The sequence below is a fragment of the Pipistrellus hanaki genome (genome assembly GCF_964339955.1).
Source record: "Pipistrellus hanaki genome assembly, chromosome: 6".
Taxonomy (NCBI): Eukaryota; Metazoa; Chordata; class Mammalia; order Chiroptera; family Vespertilionidae; genus Pipistrellus; species Pipistrellus hanaki.
Genome location: NC_140508.1, coordinates 15,835,948 through 15,851,826, shown reverse-complemented (window position 1 = coordinate 15,851,826; position 15,879 = coordinate 15,835,948). Strand labels below are relative to the sequence as shown.

The window sequence follows — 15,879 nt, the reverse complement described above, 5'->3', positions numbered from 1 at the left end:
GAACTGGCACACTGTCACTTCCATACATTCCATTGGCCCAATCAAGTCACATGGCTGAGGTCAAGGTTAATGGATATGAAGATAGATGCCTTTTCTAATGGGAGAAGCTGAAACTCATGGAAAAGAGAGTGGACACGTGGGTGAAGAATGGTGACCATCATCGTCAATACAATCTATCCAATTCCTAAAGCATCAGGTAAAAAATGGGAAGGGCTTCCTTTAGGAATCTGACCTTGCAACTGACACCAGAGAATCAGGACCAGTGAATCCTAAACTCCCCAAAATCACGTGAAGATGAGCTTATTCTTAGATTAGGAAGCAGAGTCTGGTCAAAGCTGCTTTTAGAGCACATAGCCCCGGTGTCTTTGGGGATGTCCAGAGATTAGATGCTGCTTTGGCTGACCTATTTTCAACGGCATTTTACAGATGAGGAAATGGATTTGTGTTTTAAAAAGGAAAAGGGTGAGATTCTGTTAGGGACAGAAATAGAATATTGGGGACTAGCTATAATTATAAGAAATATTAATCATGCCGAAACCGGTTTGGCTCAGTGGATAGAGCGTCGGCCTGCAGACTGAAGGGTCCCGGGTTCAATTCTGGTCAAAGGGCATGTACCTCGGTTGCGGGCACATTCCCGGTGAGGGGTGTGCAAGAGGCGGCTGATCGATGACTCTCATCGATGTTTCTAACTCTATCTCTCTCCCTTCCTCTCTGTAAAAAATCAATAAAATATATTTTTTAAAAAAGAAATATTAATCATGCTTTGTTAACTATGATTATTTATTTTGTTCTGAGTAAAGAAAGCACTTTCTAACCTGGCTGGGAGTTGCAAGCAGGACCTGGGAGCTCACGGGAAATTCAGCCCATCTTCCATATCCAAGAACTGCCTTTAAGATTAACAACCTCATTGCAGAAATCAGAGGCGCCAGCCCTTTGCAAACCCCCCAGCCCGCATTGCCTATAAACTGCCCATTTTGCATACCCATTCTTAACCCTTTTGCCTACTTCCCCATGTAATCTTTGTCCTTCTACTCGAATATCAGCAGCTGGCTTTTGAGGGAGGGGGGTGGAGAGCAGATTTTTGTGGCTGACTTGCTATGCTCCCATACTGCCAGCCTTATTGGAATAAACACTCATTTATGATTCATCCCTGTCTCTACTGAATTGGCTCAAGTACTGACAGGCAGCCCAGACCCCCACTGATTGTCTGGTTTCACTATCAGATGGGCTTGCTCTTTCCGAAAAAAATTGGCAAAAACTACACACACACACACACACACACACACACATATAGTTAATTACAGTCTCAAAATTATGGTGAGTACATAAGCACTAACACATGTAGATCACTTTTCTGTGAAATTAAACTTTTCATATATACTTAATTGCACAAACAAGTAAAAACAGATAAACTAATTTGTCATTTTTTTAACATATGCACTCGGAAAATTTACTTTATTATATAATGGACTTTGGCTTTAATAGATACCTGCTTGCCCATATTAGTCAGTTATATAGAGGTTTTAATGTATATACATTCTAAATATTTAAAAATGACAAGTAACCTTGTGTGAAATAACTTGTTCTACTAATTTGCCCAAATTTAACGTACGTGCAGAAGCTCAAATAAGGTCTTGATTAATTCCAAACTTCCCTAAATATGCTAAATTTTATCTACTGCTACCTAATTTGTAGCACTATAGAGCCTTGGAATCCACGTATTAAGAAAATCGCCCACTAGGGGGAGACATCATTCCTCCACTAGAGCCCACTCTGTGCCGGGCTGCAGGGAGCCTGGCCTTGGTCCCCCGCGGCTGCTCTCCCCTCGCGGGGTCTCGGAGGTTACCCACCGGGACGCCCAGCCCGCAGCAATGGCCTTCTGGACGCACAGCGCCCTGCTGATGGCTCCCAGCGCCTCTGCGGGCCTGAGCGCAGGGAGGGGGTGGAGCAGAGCAGACCAAAGCTTCCAACCACGCACGTTGGCTTAGCAGAACATCAAATATCGAGGATGGCGGCTTATTTCATCACCCCTGAGGCCCACCCTCTTCCCTCGGGCTTGAGCTGCCCATCCAGCCCATGCTCCGCCATAGGGCTCTGGCCAGCCTTTGAAGGGCGTGGCCCGACCTGCCCCTCCGACCCTCCAACCCTGGCAGCTCAGGAGGAGCGGTGGGGTGGGTAGGATGGGCCTTGGAGCTGAGCAAGTTTTCTGTGCGCTCACCCTCAGGGCAGGGCAGAATTTGTCACAGTTATTTCCATTCTAATTTACTCATGTTTTTAACTTAGATCATTCCCCATGTGAAAGAATGTAGCCTTCTAGACCTGGTCGGGAGGGTCAGTTGGTTGGAGCCTGGTTCAATACACAGGAAGGTTGTGGGTTCGATCCCTGGTCAGGGCGAGTTTGGGAGGCAACTGATGGATGTTTCACATCAATGTTTCTCTCTCCCTTCTTCCCCTCTCTAATCAATAAACATATCCTCAGATGAGATACAAATAAAATAATGTAGCCTTCTTTTACTCATTATATGGTAAGCATTTCTCCGTCATTAAACATTTTCCCAGCTTTATTGAAGTATAGCTGACAAATACAATAGTATTTTTAAAAATGGGCAACCTATTTTGGTATGCATTTACATTGTGAAACAATTACAAGTTCCACTGAATGTTTTTAAACGTTATTCTAATGACTACACAATAAATCAGTGCACGGCTGTATCATAAATTAGTCAGTGGTTTCCTGGTGGGTGAACAGGTTGTCCCCATAGTACAGGACATGAGGGCAAAGCTTTATTTAGCAGTGGCTAGGTGCAGGACCTAAGGTCAGAATTAGCTCGACGTTTGATTCCAGCCGAGTTTTGCAAAACGGGGGTTTTTATTATAATTGCAAACAAATGGGTGGAAGGAAGCAACAGGCTTGGAGCTGAAGGATTCAAAGATTACTAAGGGCGTAAATTGTTTTCCACTGAGAAGCTGATGGGTCTTTGGGGGAAGTTGCATAATGACCAATCAAGCCAGGTGCGTGGCTGGGGGCTCCCGGAACAATCACGCAATCCAAGTAAAAGGATGTCCGCAACCAAGCAGGAGCCCGCCCAAGCCAGGAGGCTTTTTGTTCGCCATCCGCCAGCCCCAGGACTCCCGCAGGGCGCCTGCCCCTTCCCAGCACGTGTTGGAGGAGCGTGGCCCTCATTGCTGATGCCCCTCTGGGAGACTGAGACAGGCCTGGGCCACGCGCTGCACGCAAGCAGCTGGCCCCGCGGGCTAGCAGCCCGGACAGACCCAAATAGGACCACGCGCCCCCGCCTCTCACGTGACCTTCTGGAGCTGCCAGCACCGCCCTCCCCGCAAAGCCGCCGTTACTGCCTTCTGCGCAGGCGCAGACCTTGGCCTATGACGCAATGTCGCCTGGCTCGCAGGAAGCGGGACCCCAGTATACGTCGGACTACGCAACTCTGGCGGAACGGCCTTCGCGGGCGGACGTGCGTGCGTAGATCCTGACAGGGAGGGGAAAAGGCGGGACAGGGAGGGGAAGGGGCGGGACCGGAGGCGGCCAATCGGCGACGCCCGAGCTGGTGCCGCGCCCCGCCCAGCAGGCGGGCCTGCCCCGCGGGCCTGGAACGGCGGACGCGCGGCGGTGGCGGCGGAGGTGGCTGGGAGGTGAGTGCTCGGCCCACCGGCCCGCCCAGTCTCCGTCCAGCCGCTGTCTCTCGGTTGTCCGCGCGGGCCCGTCCCGGAGGAGCGGCGGGCCGCAGGGTTGCAGGAGCCGGGGGGCGGGCGCGGCCGGGCGTCAGAAACAGGCCTGATGGCGCGGGCCGTGTATGCGTGAGGGTCTGCCCGCCGCGGGGCCGTGTGTCCTTGGGAACCGTGAGGGTTGGAGGCCCCGGGGCGGGCGCTGTCGGGTGCGGTGCCCACTCAGGCTCTGCAGGCTGGGAAGCCGCGGGCTCCCTACGGGGAAGGGCGGACCTCAGAGAGCGGCCGAAGTAGGGCGATCGATGCCCGGCGGCAGAGGTGCTGCCAGGGTGCCGGCCAATTACCGTGGGCGATGCCGCTGCCCCCCAGGCAGAAATATTTTTGTTGCGTGGTCACTGCTTCCCATTCCCTGCTCGGGCAAAATGGGAAATGGTGCTCAGAATCCACTTTGACTTCCAAGTCACCATCAGGCCGCCCTGCTCAAGGGTCGGGTCCACACAAGTTTGGGGAAGTGGAGGGCTACTGGTGAGTATGGGCAGGAGGCTACGAGAGCCACCCTCTGCCATTTCTCCCAGCATTGGGGCTGGCAGTCCGTGTGTTAGTGGTCCTCCCCCCCCCCCCCCCCCCCATACAGCCTAGACTTAGGTTTGATCACTATTCTCAGTTTACTGTGGAGTCTCCTTCAGGTGACTGACTGCTCAGGTCCTGTAGATGTCCTTTCTGCTGTGAAATCTCAGAGGCAGCCGTTGTTCATGGTGGAGGTGGGGGCTGAGATAGAAGGGAGCCAGTCGTAGCCTCAGGTGTCATTCATGGGACTGGAGAAGTGGGAGAGAGAAGACTGGTTTTCAGGGAAGATGAAGAAAGTTCTGCTGTAGACATAAGGGGTCTGAGGGGCCATCTAAGATCTGGCTGAAGAAAGTTCGAAGGAAGGCGGGCACTTTGGATGAGTGGATGGAGATTTAGGAACCAAAGTGAACTTGGAAGAGGAGGGAGATTCAAGTGTAGAAGGTTGGGGGTGAACCCTAAGGAGAAAACATATTCAGGGAGTCTTAGGTGAGAGGAGGGCCAGCCAAGCAGAAAAAAAAACGACTCACGATGGTGTGGGGTACCAAAGAAAGCAAGGAGAGGAGACCTCGGAATGGGGTGGGGTGAACTCTCCAGTGCCCATGCTGTGGCCAGACACAGGGAGTGGAGGCAGCTCTTTGCATTCGGCAAGGCTGAGGTGAGGGGGGTGCTGAGCACATTCAGGGTCCAGAGTCCCACCAGGCTCAGGCTTAAGTCCCACCTCTTCCCGTTACCTTGTTGGTGCCTTCCTCATCTATGAAGTAGGGATAATAGCTCCTAGGCCTGGTGCATGGGAAGCAGATGACCAGCCAACAGGTCTCCGGTGTGGCTGTAAACATTGGACATGTTTGTACTCACTGAAGCCTGGAAACAGCCTGCCAGCCTTTTACAAAGAACTAAGGTTCAGAGAAGTTACTTGTTCAGTAAAAGCTGTGGAACTTGCATTAGTTCAGCAGAATAATGATAATTCAAACTGTCTGGTTTTTAGGGGTGTTGGAAATGGTCATGGATTGTGGACTGCATTTCCATGAAGTTTCCCCCAGGAAAGCAGTTATTTATTTATTTTTTTTAATATTATTTGGTTGTTTTCAAAGGCAGACATGATTCTCTTCTCAGGTTTGTTCCCAGAGAGTGAGGGCATGTGTTTGGTTTGGTTTGGTTTCCTGGTCAAAGAACTGGACATCGTTGTTGCCATAAGTCTATACACAAATTAGAAAGTGAACTAGAAAATTTACTGCTTTAATGTATTTCATTAATCATAGTTTTAATCATTCATGTTTATCCTTGGGGAAACCTTAGCAGTATGCTGTTTTTTTCACGCAAGTATTATCTTATGAAGGTACACCAGGACTTCGGAAGTTAAGGACTTCGGAGAAAAGTTAGGTTTAGGTTGTGAATAAGTTTATGTCATCTGAAGAACGGAAATAATCCTCATCCGTTTTTAATCCTTTTACCTCAGTAATTGCTTATGCATGAAATAATTCTTGTTTTTGTTTCCAAGGCTGTTTTTGGAAAGAAGAAACATGGAAAGTGGTGCAGTTCTGCTGGAATCCAAATCCTCCCCGGTGAACCTTCTGCATGAAATGCATCAGCTGCGCCTCCTGGGTCACCTGTGCGACGTGACCGTGAGCGTGGAGTACCAGGGTGTCCGCGGGGAGTTCATGGCCCACAAGGCGGTGCTGGCAGCCACCAGCAAATTCTTTAAGGAAATGTTCCTTAACGAGAAGACGATGGATGGCACTAGGACTAACGTCTACTTACATGAAGTGCAAGTTGTTGACTTTGCTTCATTTCTTGAGTTTGTCTACACCGCAAAGGTGCAGGTGGAAGAAGATCGCGTGCAGCGGATGCTGGAAATGGCTGAAAAGCTCAAATGCCTGGACTTATCAGAAACTTGTTTTCAATTGAAGAAACAGATGTTAGAGTCGGTGCTTCTGGAGTTGCAGAATTTCTCTGAGTCTCAGGAGGTGGAAGGGAGCAGTGGCTCCCACGGCAGCGTTACTTCTGACGCCGGGGCAAGCATGGCTGCGGACGGGCCCTTCCCCAATGGCCTCGTGGACTCCTTAGCTCCTCCAGGGCAGAGAATCAGCAACGGGACGCTGCCAGATCTGTCCCCAAGGAAGTCCAGAGAAAAACCAGACAAGAAGAAAGAGGGAGTGAAGCCTTCCTACCCTAAAGTCAGAAGAGCTAGTGGAAGGCTGGCTGGCAGAAAGGTGTTTGTGGAAATTCCCAAAAAGAAATACACAAGGAGACTCCGAGAGCAGCAGAAAGGTGCCAAGGAGGATGCGGGGGACTACAGGGGTACCCAGCACCCCAGCCCCGACACCGTGGGCACAGAGGCTGAGCCAGTGACAAAAAGTGAGGATTTCAGTGCCGGACCGGAGGTTGGGGAGGTGCTGCAGAAGGCAGGGCAGGTGGGGGAGGAAGAGGAGGTAGGCGAAGGGGAGGAGGAGGAGGAGAACAGGAAGAGCAACTTCAAGTGTACCATCTGCGACAAGTCCTTTCTGTACGAGAAGAGCTTCCTGAAGCACATCAGGCTCCACCACGGCGTGGCCACGGAGGTGGTTCACCGCTGCGACACCTGCGGCCAGACCTTCGCCAACCGCTGCAACCTGAAGAGCCACCAGCGCCACGTGCACAGCAGCGAGCGCCACTTCCCGTGCGAGCTCTGCGGGAAGAAGTTCAAGAGGAAGAAGGACGTCAAGCGGCACGTGGTGCAGGTCCACGAGGGCGGCGGCGAGCGGCACCAGTGCCAGCAGTGCGGCAAGGGCCTGAGCTCCAAGACGGCCCTGCGGCTCCACGAGCGCACGCACACGGGCCACAAGCCCTACGGCTGCACCGAGTGCGACGCCAAGTTCTCCCAGCCCTCGGCGCTGAAGACCCACATGAGGTGCGTGTGCCCGGCTCCGGCTGCCTGGTGCGGGAAAGAGCAGAACCCTCCCTGAATGTTTTTTTTCCAGAACGTGCCTTAATGTTCTTGAAACGCGTGTCAGAAATTGAGGGAGTTCTAGGATTCGGAGCAGTGTGGCTGCATTTCATTTCATGACTTGTTCCCTCTAAAAGTTTGGGGGCTGTTCTGAGATCCCATGGAATTCTTTCTGGGTTGAGATGTTAGGAGGTGGTCTTGTTCTACACGACGGAGGTCCCCTAGTGTTCCCATAGGCCTTGGGCTGGTGAGGACCCCCCAGCTCCTCCTGTCACAGTGCGGAGACAGGACCCGGAACCAGGGCGGCCGACGGCTGCTGCACAGGCCAGGTCCTGCAGGTCTTGGCTGGCGTGTCCTGCAGGCCAGGCTCCCCAACATCGGAGGAGCTGCTGGTGCACACTTCCCACCACACCTGATGCCAAGAACCTGTATTTTTCTTTTCTGACTTGATTTAGAATTTGGGCTTGTGACCTTCTGTGTTCCACAGTCTCAGTGATGACCTCAGTGAGATGACAGTTTTAGGGCTTTAGGCGCTTCTCTGATCACGTTTGATCTCTGGGCTTAGAAACTGTGCCATTGGCTAAACGCCAGAATTAGGATGGACAGTGTTTTCTGCTTAACTTTTGTACTGTAGGTGAGTGATACTATTTTTAAATACATTAAGGAAATGTATTTATGCTCAGTATTTATGCTTCCAATCCAGACAAGCAGTGTTCTACCCTATTCTAGATCTGCCCTCAAACTCGGGCTAGTCTTTGAGGCAGTCGCATGGCGTTCATCTTTTTACTGAATATAACAAGTTTAAAACCTTGGCTTCTTAGGAAGTGCTCAGTAAATCGTGGTTGATAGCTACTTCATACCAGTTGTGAAATTGTGGTTCTTCATAGTAATACTAGTTCCTAGGGTGTTTAGTTGATTATTCTGAATAAGGAAACTTTAGAGATATTACACAATGCTCTTTAGTGTTTTTAAAAATATGTCAAGGCACGGTCTCCGAATGGGCTGTACAACATAAACCCTGACAGGTGTGGGTGGACATTCCGTGTCTCACTGGGAAACATCTCAGAGAGTTGGCCTTGTGTGGATGTAGAGTTGAGGATGAAGATTATGGGTCTTTTCACCTTTCACTCCAGTCATTCTCATTAGGTCTCGAACAAACTATCTTTCAGGTTAGAGTGGAAATTGTATTGCAAAGTGAGGTTTGAGATACATCCTAAGTTACCATCTGAATGTTGTACTTTCAGAATTCATACAGGGGAAAAACCTTTTGTCTGTGATGAATGTGGGGCAAGATTCACTCAGAACCACATGCTGATTTATCATAAAAGGTGTCACACAGGTAAATACTCCTGCTGTTGTGATTGAATGTCTTTCCTAGCTGTAGAAGGAAACTGCAGTTTATTAATTTAGAAGTCGGCATTTACCAAACTACTGATTTAGCTTTCCCATTTAAAAAGTGAGCAAAAATGAATAAATAAAATATGCTTTGGTGATGGCCTTTTGCACACTTGGCAGTATGAACTGGCATGTGAGTCTTAGGTATCAAAAAGGTATGAAATAGTTCCTACTGCCTTAGCTCAAAATTCCATTTTCAAGAATCTGTCCTAAAGAGATTGTTCAGAATATGGGAAAAGCTCTATTTTCCTTCTTCTTGCTATTTCTAATAAAAAAGCATTAGAAACAACCTGATTGTCCAGTCAGTTTAGTAAATTGAAAAATCTACCCTCCCCTTGCTCACCCACTGGCCATTTGGGCTGAGGGCTCTGAATATTATGAAAAACACCTGTACTTGGATATTGATTTGAAAAGTACACAGTGAATCCCAACTATTTTGAACTTCCTGTACAGAAGACTAGAAAATAGCTATATGATATATTAAGGTGGTGGAATTATCTTACTTCCAGTTTCTAAAAAAATTGTGATAGGATTTTATTACATGAGGGACAAAATTTAAGTTTGCTTTATTCTGATTCAACATAGTAACCCTATCAGAAAACTATCATTTATGACACAAAGTATACAGAATCTGCTCTATACCATAGTTATGCTCAGTTCCTTATTTGCTTGTATTTTTAAATTTTTACTTCAAAACTCTGTCATATGATCCTTTAGTTCAAATGCAAGTGAGACAGACATGAGTCATTTAATGATATGAACTAACTAGATCGTAAAATGTAAGCAGAATTGGTGTTGAATGGATGCATAGGAGAGTAGAGATGAAGTCAGGTTACATTCAAGGATTTTTTTTTTAAATTAATCTTTATTGTTCATATTATTACAAATGTTCATTCCCCCCCCCCTCCATTGCTCCCCTCCACCAGGTTCCCACCCCACCCTCTGCCCTTTCCCCACCACATTGAGGGATTTAGAATCAATCATTTGATGAACATATTAATATATCCAGATTTCATTAAACCCAATATTTTTATATTGATGTTTGTGAAATCAGGGGTACACCTAATCAGATGAGTTTTATTTATAGAATTAAAAGATTCAAACTACACAATAAACGAGGGACTTTTATTCTGTAAAAGATCAATAGCAGTGCTTCTTCTTCGAGAAAAAAAAAAATCTAACAATTTATTTAAACAAGTTGTACAAATTTCCAAAATGTGAGCTGGCTGGCCTACCTCTTATTTCCTCTTTGGGATTTCCAAGTATATTTTACACCAACTTTCAGCAGAGAGTAAGCACCTTACCTGGTTAGACTTTATGACAGCAGGCTGCCTGCACTTTTGGAATTCATATGGACTTTAGAGATTGGGCCCACTCTTCCTGTGTTTCTTTGTCTCTATTATTTCTAACTTTTTGTTTCATCTTTTCATGTAGGTGAAAGACCTTTTATGTGTGAAACATGTGGCAAGAGTTTTGCTTCTAAGGAGTATTTAAAACATCACAATAGAATCCATACTGGATCCAAACCCTTTAAATGTGAAGTTTGTTTCAGGACTTTTGCCCAGCGGAATTCCCTTTACCAGCATATTAAAGTCCACACAGGTATGGCGGGAATGTCAACAGAGAAGGGAGTTCAGTGTGCCAAGAAAAATATCCCAAAGGTTTTTGACTTACTGGAGAACTTGGAATTTAGCTTTAGGACAAACTTTGTGTGTCATAATAGCATTTTAAAATGTTTAGTTTTTGGCTCTGAGAAACTGAGAAGGTATGGATATGTGAACATTTTGCCACTTGCAGATTAAAATCAGGGATAATCTATGCATATCAGTGCATATATACATGCATACAGATTCAGTTGTGGGACTTGGGAGTTTTATATTCCACTAGAAGCCGGATGCACAAAACTTAAGCAAGAGTAGGCCTTCCTTCCCCGGCTGCCAGCACCAGCTCCCTACTGGCAGCCACCCAGACCCAGGCTTCCCTCACGGCCGGCTTTTGTCTGGAAGGTTGTCAGGTCTAATTAGCATATCACACTTTTATTATTATAGACTAGAGGCCTGGTGCACGAAATTCATGTACGGGATGTGTCCCTCAGCCCAACCTTCACCCTCTCCAATCTGGGACCCCTCTCACAATCCAGGAGTGCAGGCCGGCCTGATTGACCCTAATTGCTTCTGCCTGCCGGCCTGATCATGCCCTAACCACTCCCCTGCCAGCCTAATCAAAGCCAAATTGTTCCCCTGCCCTCCCCTGCTGGCCAGGTTGCCCCTAGCCCCTAATTGCTCTCCTCTGATGCTCTGGTCACCCCTAACTGCCCTCCCCTGCTGGCCCAGTCACTCCTAACTGCCCTCCACTGCCAGCCTGGTCACCCCCAACTGCCCTCCCCTGCAGGCCTGGTTGCCCCCAACTGCCCTCCCCTGCTGGTCCTGTCACCCTAACTTCCTTCCCTCACCAGCCTGGTCACCCCTGCAGGCCATCTTCTGTGTTGCAGTGGCGGTCAATTTGCATGTTACCTCTTTATTATATAGGATTACTATGGAATAAGTAAAATTTCTATTGATGTAATATGAGCTACAAGTATGGATTTTGGCTCTTTTTTAGTGTTCAGGCAATAACTCTTGGTATTACAAGTATTCCTCCCTTCAAAAAGTTCATATTAGGCCATTTTATTTTCACAAGAGACCTACATTAATCCCAGTTTTCAATAATTAGAAAAAGTGTGACATGAACTTTCAGAATGTGGAGGATACTCTTCATTTTATACCATTGTGGCTTACAAAAGGTTTCATGGGAACACTACTTTGGATCATGGAAACCTGTGTAGAGGTGGTTTGTATCTGTCAGTTGACCCTCCACTGATCACCTTATGGTGGAATGCTGACACTTCCCAGTGGTATACAAACAGCATTATTCCACATTTTATTCAAAATTCTATACACCAGGCTAAAGAAATCAACCAGTTTTCCTCTCTTCCTGTCTCAGGGGAACGTCCCTATTGTTGTGACCAGTGTGGTAAGCAGTTCACCCAGCTCAACGCTCTCCAGCGTCACCATCGGATCCACACGGGGGAGAAGCCGTTCATGTGTAACGCATGTGGAAGGACATTTACTGACAAGTCTACTCTCCGGAGGCACACCTCAGTAAGCAACAGTATGGCTTTAAGAATGGCAAATTGCTGGTCCCTAGGTATGCAAAACCCTAGACAGTAAGAAATGCCTGGTATTCCTTATAGAAGACAGACAACAGGTATTTTCTTTCTTTGTCTGCAATGAGTACATTCATAGTGTGAATGAAGTAAAGAACCAAATCTTGAGGTCCAGGAAGGCACAATCCATGTTAAACACTTTCCAACAGTGACAGCAGTGGTAGAAAGATACTTGGCAATTAGTAAAAGACATTGCTGCAGTAGAAACTTAAAGTGAGGAGAGACTATTGTTTTAAAAGATGTATTTAATAAGTAACTAGAATTGGAAGATTTACAGATAATTGTTCAGACACATTTGGTGACTTTTGTGTTTGATTTGTAGGTTCATGACAAGAATACGCCATGGAAGTCCTTCCTTGTTATTGTAGACGGCTCACCCAAGAATGATGAAGGGCATAAGACTGAACAGCCTGATGAAGAATATGCATCATCCAAACTTTCAGATAAATTGCTGTCTTTTGCTGAAAATAACCATTTTCACAACCTGACCACAGTCCCAGGCAGCGTCTCTACTGTGCATGAGAATAGTTCTGCCAACACCGCCTGCAAGTCGGACAACTCTGTGGTGTCCCAGGATGCTCTGCTGGCCACCACCATCAGTGAGCTCAGTGAGCTGACACCACAGACAGACTTGATGCCCACACAACTTCACTCATTGACCAGCATGGAATAAGCTTGGAAGTGACCTGCTAAGTAGGCCCCATCCTGCATCTCGTGTGATAGAGTGTGCAAGGTGATGTATCAGGAGCCAAGAAAAAGAACCATCTGTAGGCAAAGAAGTGGGCATTGAAGAACGGTTTCTGATTTTCCACAATTTCTGATAACTTGCATGCTTTTAACAAAGCATTTTTGAAGCTTTTCCTTAAAAATCCTGATCTGCACAACCTCAACTACACTTTATCAACACATAAGGCAATTAACATAACCTCTCTTAATTCTGGTGTAGGCTGCTATATGCGTGAATCATTCTAATGCTTGTCTTGACATTTATGAAGCTTAACTATTTACCTTAATAGAGTACACAGCTCATGAACTTGCTTTTAATGGTCTCCTTAATCTTTCAGCTTGCATTATACTTCCAGGCGGGTGTATTTCTCTGATACTTTTAAGATAGTTTTCTACCAAGCTGAAATAAAACTGGGGCCACGTATTTTTAATTGTTTCTTTCCTGCCGAATTGAAGCAAATCAGATTTGCTCTAAGCACCCTTGAATGGAACTGAAAAAATGAATTACTGCATTCACTCCTTCTACTCCCCTAACCCCACACTAAATAAAGGGATGACAAATTGAACACCTACAAAATAGTTTACTATAGCCTCTACTCACAGTGTATGTGTGGCTAGGAAATTTGTCATAAAATAGTTTTTGAAATGAAACGAGGTTGTTCATTTTCATTCCTAAAAATCTGATAAGGTAAAAGCTGTCCTACCAAAGATTTTAGTAACAAACTAGTATTTTTCTTTTTGCAAAGAGGTACGAAAAATTAAGCAAGAGGCTTTAGAACAGAACACTTGAAACTCATGTAGTTATTTTACTGACGAGTAGCAATGAGGTGATTGTGGCTAACCTTAGAGCAGAGAATATTAGTATTTCTGCCTGGTTTTTCTGATTTAATTTTCGTGATTTTGCAGAAAAATCAGAACTTTCTCATGGCCAAATCGAGAGCTAGAAACAGGCATGTACATGTCACACATTTGTTGGGAGTATGCAAGCAGAAGGGACCAAAAGCCTTGCACACATCCTTGATTATGCCTTAAAAGTAGATTGTGAAGAACCAATACTTGTCTTAAATGCTCCTTTGGCTGTCTCATGCTGGATTTTACAATGAAGAGATAATTCTGCTGTATTTGCTAAGCTTAATTCTTGGTTCCAGTGGCTTTCGTATGTATTCGTGACTCATATATAACCCTAAGCATATTAATTTAAACACAAGTCTTTTGTTTACCAGATTTTCTACATTTTAATTTATTGACTTGCTGTGAAACACTTTAATTTTTGAGAAAAGTTCTGAGAGAAAGAACTTATTCATAAGTTCCAGGATGAAGACATAGCTGCGCCATGCCAGAAACTAAGGAGGGAAGACTTTCTTCCTATGTGCTTATTTTCTAGTTGGTGACATGTTACATACTAAAGCCACTATACAGTGTTTTAGGTGCTGACAACATGTCTGACACCTGCTCTTAAAGACAGCAGTACTTAACTACTTCAAATACAGTTATGACAACATATCCTAGTTGTGTTTACAGAACAACAGTAACAAAAAAGTGACTGCCACACAACGTTCTATTCTTGGTAAGAGAATGAATTGGCCAACTGATGTACTGTTTCATGGAGTAAAGTCATTTTAATGAGAAGGAATTTAAATAATAGATTATTTTGCTACCTACTAGAAGAATTTTTGTCTTGAATTCGTTTCTTTAGAAATTCTACCAAAAAATCGTTTACTGTTAATAAACGTTTGCTTTGTAAAACAGTTCTGCACGTCTTAAGTTTTTCCTCCCTTATTGAAATGTAGGCTCTGTAAACAGAAACAAGTATAATTTCCTTAATTTCATGGATACTGAAGTTTAAATTCAAGGTTATAGTCTTAGGCGTAATCTCTTTAGTTATAAGCATGTGGGCCGCACATTACTGCTCTAGGAATAAAAGGGCTGGTAGTAACACTGCCCTCTGCTTAGGTAGAAGTACCCTGTGCAGCTGGTGCTGTGGAGTGTAAATGGACAGGCTTCTTCAATGTCATGTTTAAGTTTGCATCGTAGAGACTTCAATGTATCTACTTGGTCGGCTTCCCACGAGGTAAAGCTGCCTCTAACAGAACTCTGAAAACTGGAAGACTCATCACTGAGGGATTTGTGGGATATGTACCCCTATTTCTCTTAATCCAAGTACAGCCTCCCAGGGTGAAAGCAAGCTACTGCCTCACCTGTGAGTCCTAATGCCGTGGTTAGGAAAGTGCCCTTGGTGCTGGCACTGCTTCTCCTAGAGCAGGGGTCCTCAAACTTTTTAAAGTGGGGGCCAGATCACGGTCCCTCAGAGAGCTGGAGGGCCGGACTATATGAACTACTAATTCCTACTGTAACACCTCGGCTGCGCTCACTGCCCAAAAAACCTGGCGGGCCGGATCAGACTCCTCTGCGGGCCGCATGTGGCCCGCGGGCCGTAGTTTGAAGACCCCTGTCCTAGAGCATCAGGCAGGCAGTTATGAGGTGATTTAGTGCCTTCCAACCATGTGTGGGAAATAGTCTCTGCCTGAACTCCAAAGACCTCTACAGCCTTTGGTTTTACCAAACTTCTGTGTTACAATTTGGGGAAAAATGGGTCATGTGGTGAGAGAAGACCTTTATTAAGGTAACTTTAAGAGAAATGTAGTTTTGCTATCGATGATAATCCAAACCAACAAATTTGAGTATGAATTATAATTTAATCCTAACCTGTTAAATTTTATACCTTGTCACCCAGGGGCATTTTTTGAGACAAAATGAGTGATTATTCCTTTAATTAAACTTGACAATGTGAAACTTGAAGTAACTACCGTGTTTCCCCCAAAATAAGACATCTTCTGAAAATAAGACCTAGCGCATGGAAAAATAAGACATCCCCTGAAAATAAGATCTAGCGCATCTTTGGGAGCAAAAATTAATATAAGACCCTGTCTTATTTTCGGGGAAACAGGGTATATTATTTTAGTGGCAGGAGGACATGCATGTGAAGGACCATTTATTCACATGTACTAGTGTCTAGATGGGGGCAGTATGACTGAGCAAGCTTCAAAGACAAGTCAGAGGACCAAACAGCATGCCACCTAGCCAAGCCCCAGAAACCACCCACTTACCTTGGCCCATTTTACAGGGGCTCTTACCAGGGCTGGCAAAACCAGGCTTTTAAGCCATCATTGTGGCTTCTTTCTGTTAGGAAATAATGATTGTGAGCTAAACCTTGAATGATAACAACTTCTCAGGATTCCTAGATTGGGATGGCCTGTTATACCATTCTTTTTTCAAAATTTAGTTTGAATTATCTTTAAGTTGTAAATACACTCAAAGACTATAACACTGCTCTTTGATGGGATGAGCTGATCCACAGTACCCCCCATGGCGCACTCTT

The 15,879-nt window shown here is 45.7% G+C and overlaps 1 protein-coding gene across 1 annotated transcript; it reads left to right on the top strand.

The window, feature by feature from the left end:
• The first annotated feature begins 3,690 nt into the window (after nt 1–3,690).
• On the top strand, nt 3,691–14,248 carry GZF1 (GDNF inducible zinc finger protein 1). The gene is made up of 6 exons (XM_084887010.1): nt 3,691–4,209; nt 5,750–7,138; nt 8,419–8,513; nt 10,004–10,171; nt 11,552–11,709; nt 12,097–14,248. The coding sequence occupies exons 1-6, from the start codon at nt 4,037–4,039 to the stop codon at nt 12,445–12,447; spliced, it is 2,334 nt and encodes a 777-aa protein (XP_084743136.1). The 5' UTR covers nt 3,691–4,036; the 3' UTR covers nt 12,448–14,248.
• The last annotated feature ends 1,631 nt before the right edge of the window (nt 14,249–15,879 follow it).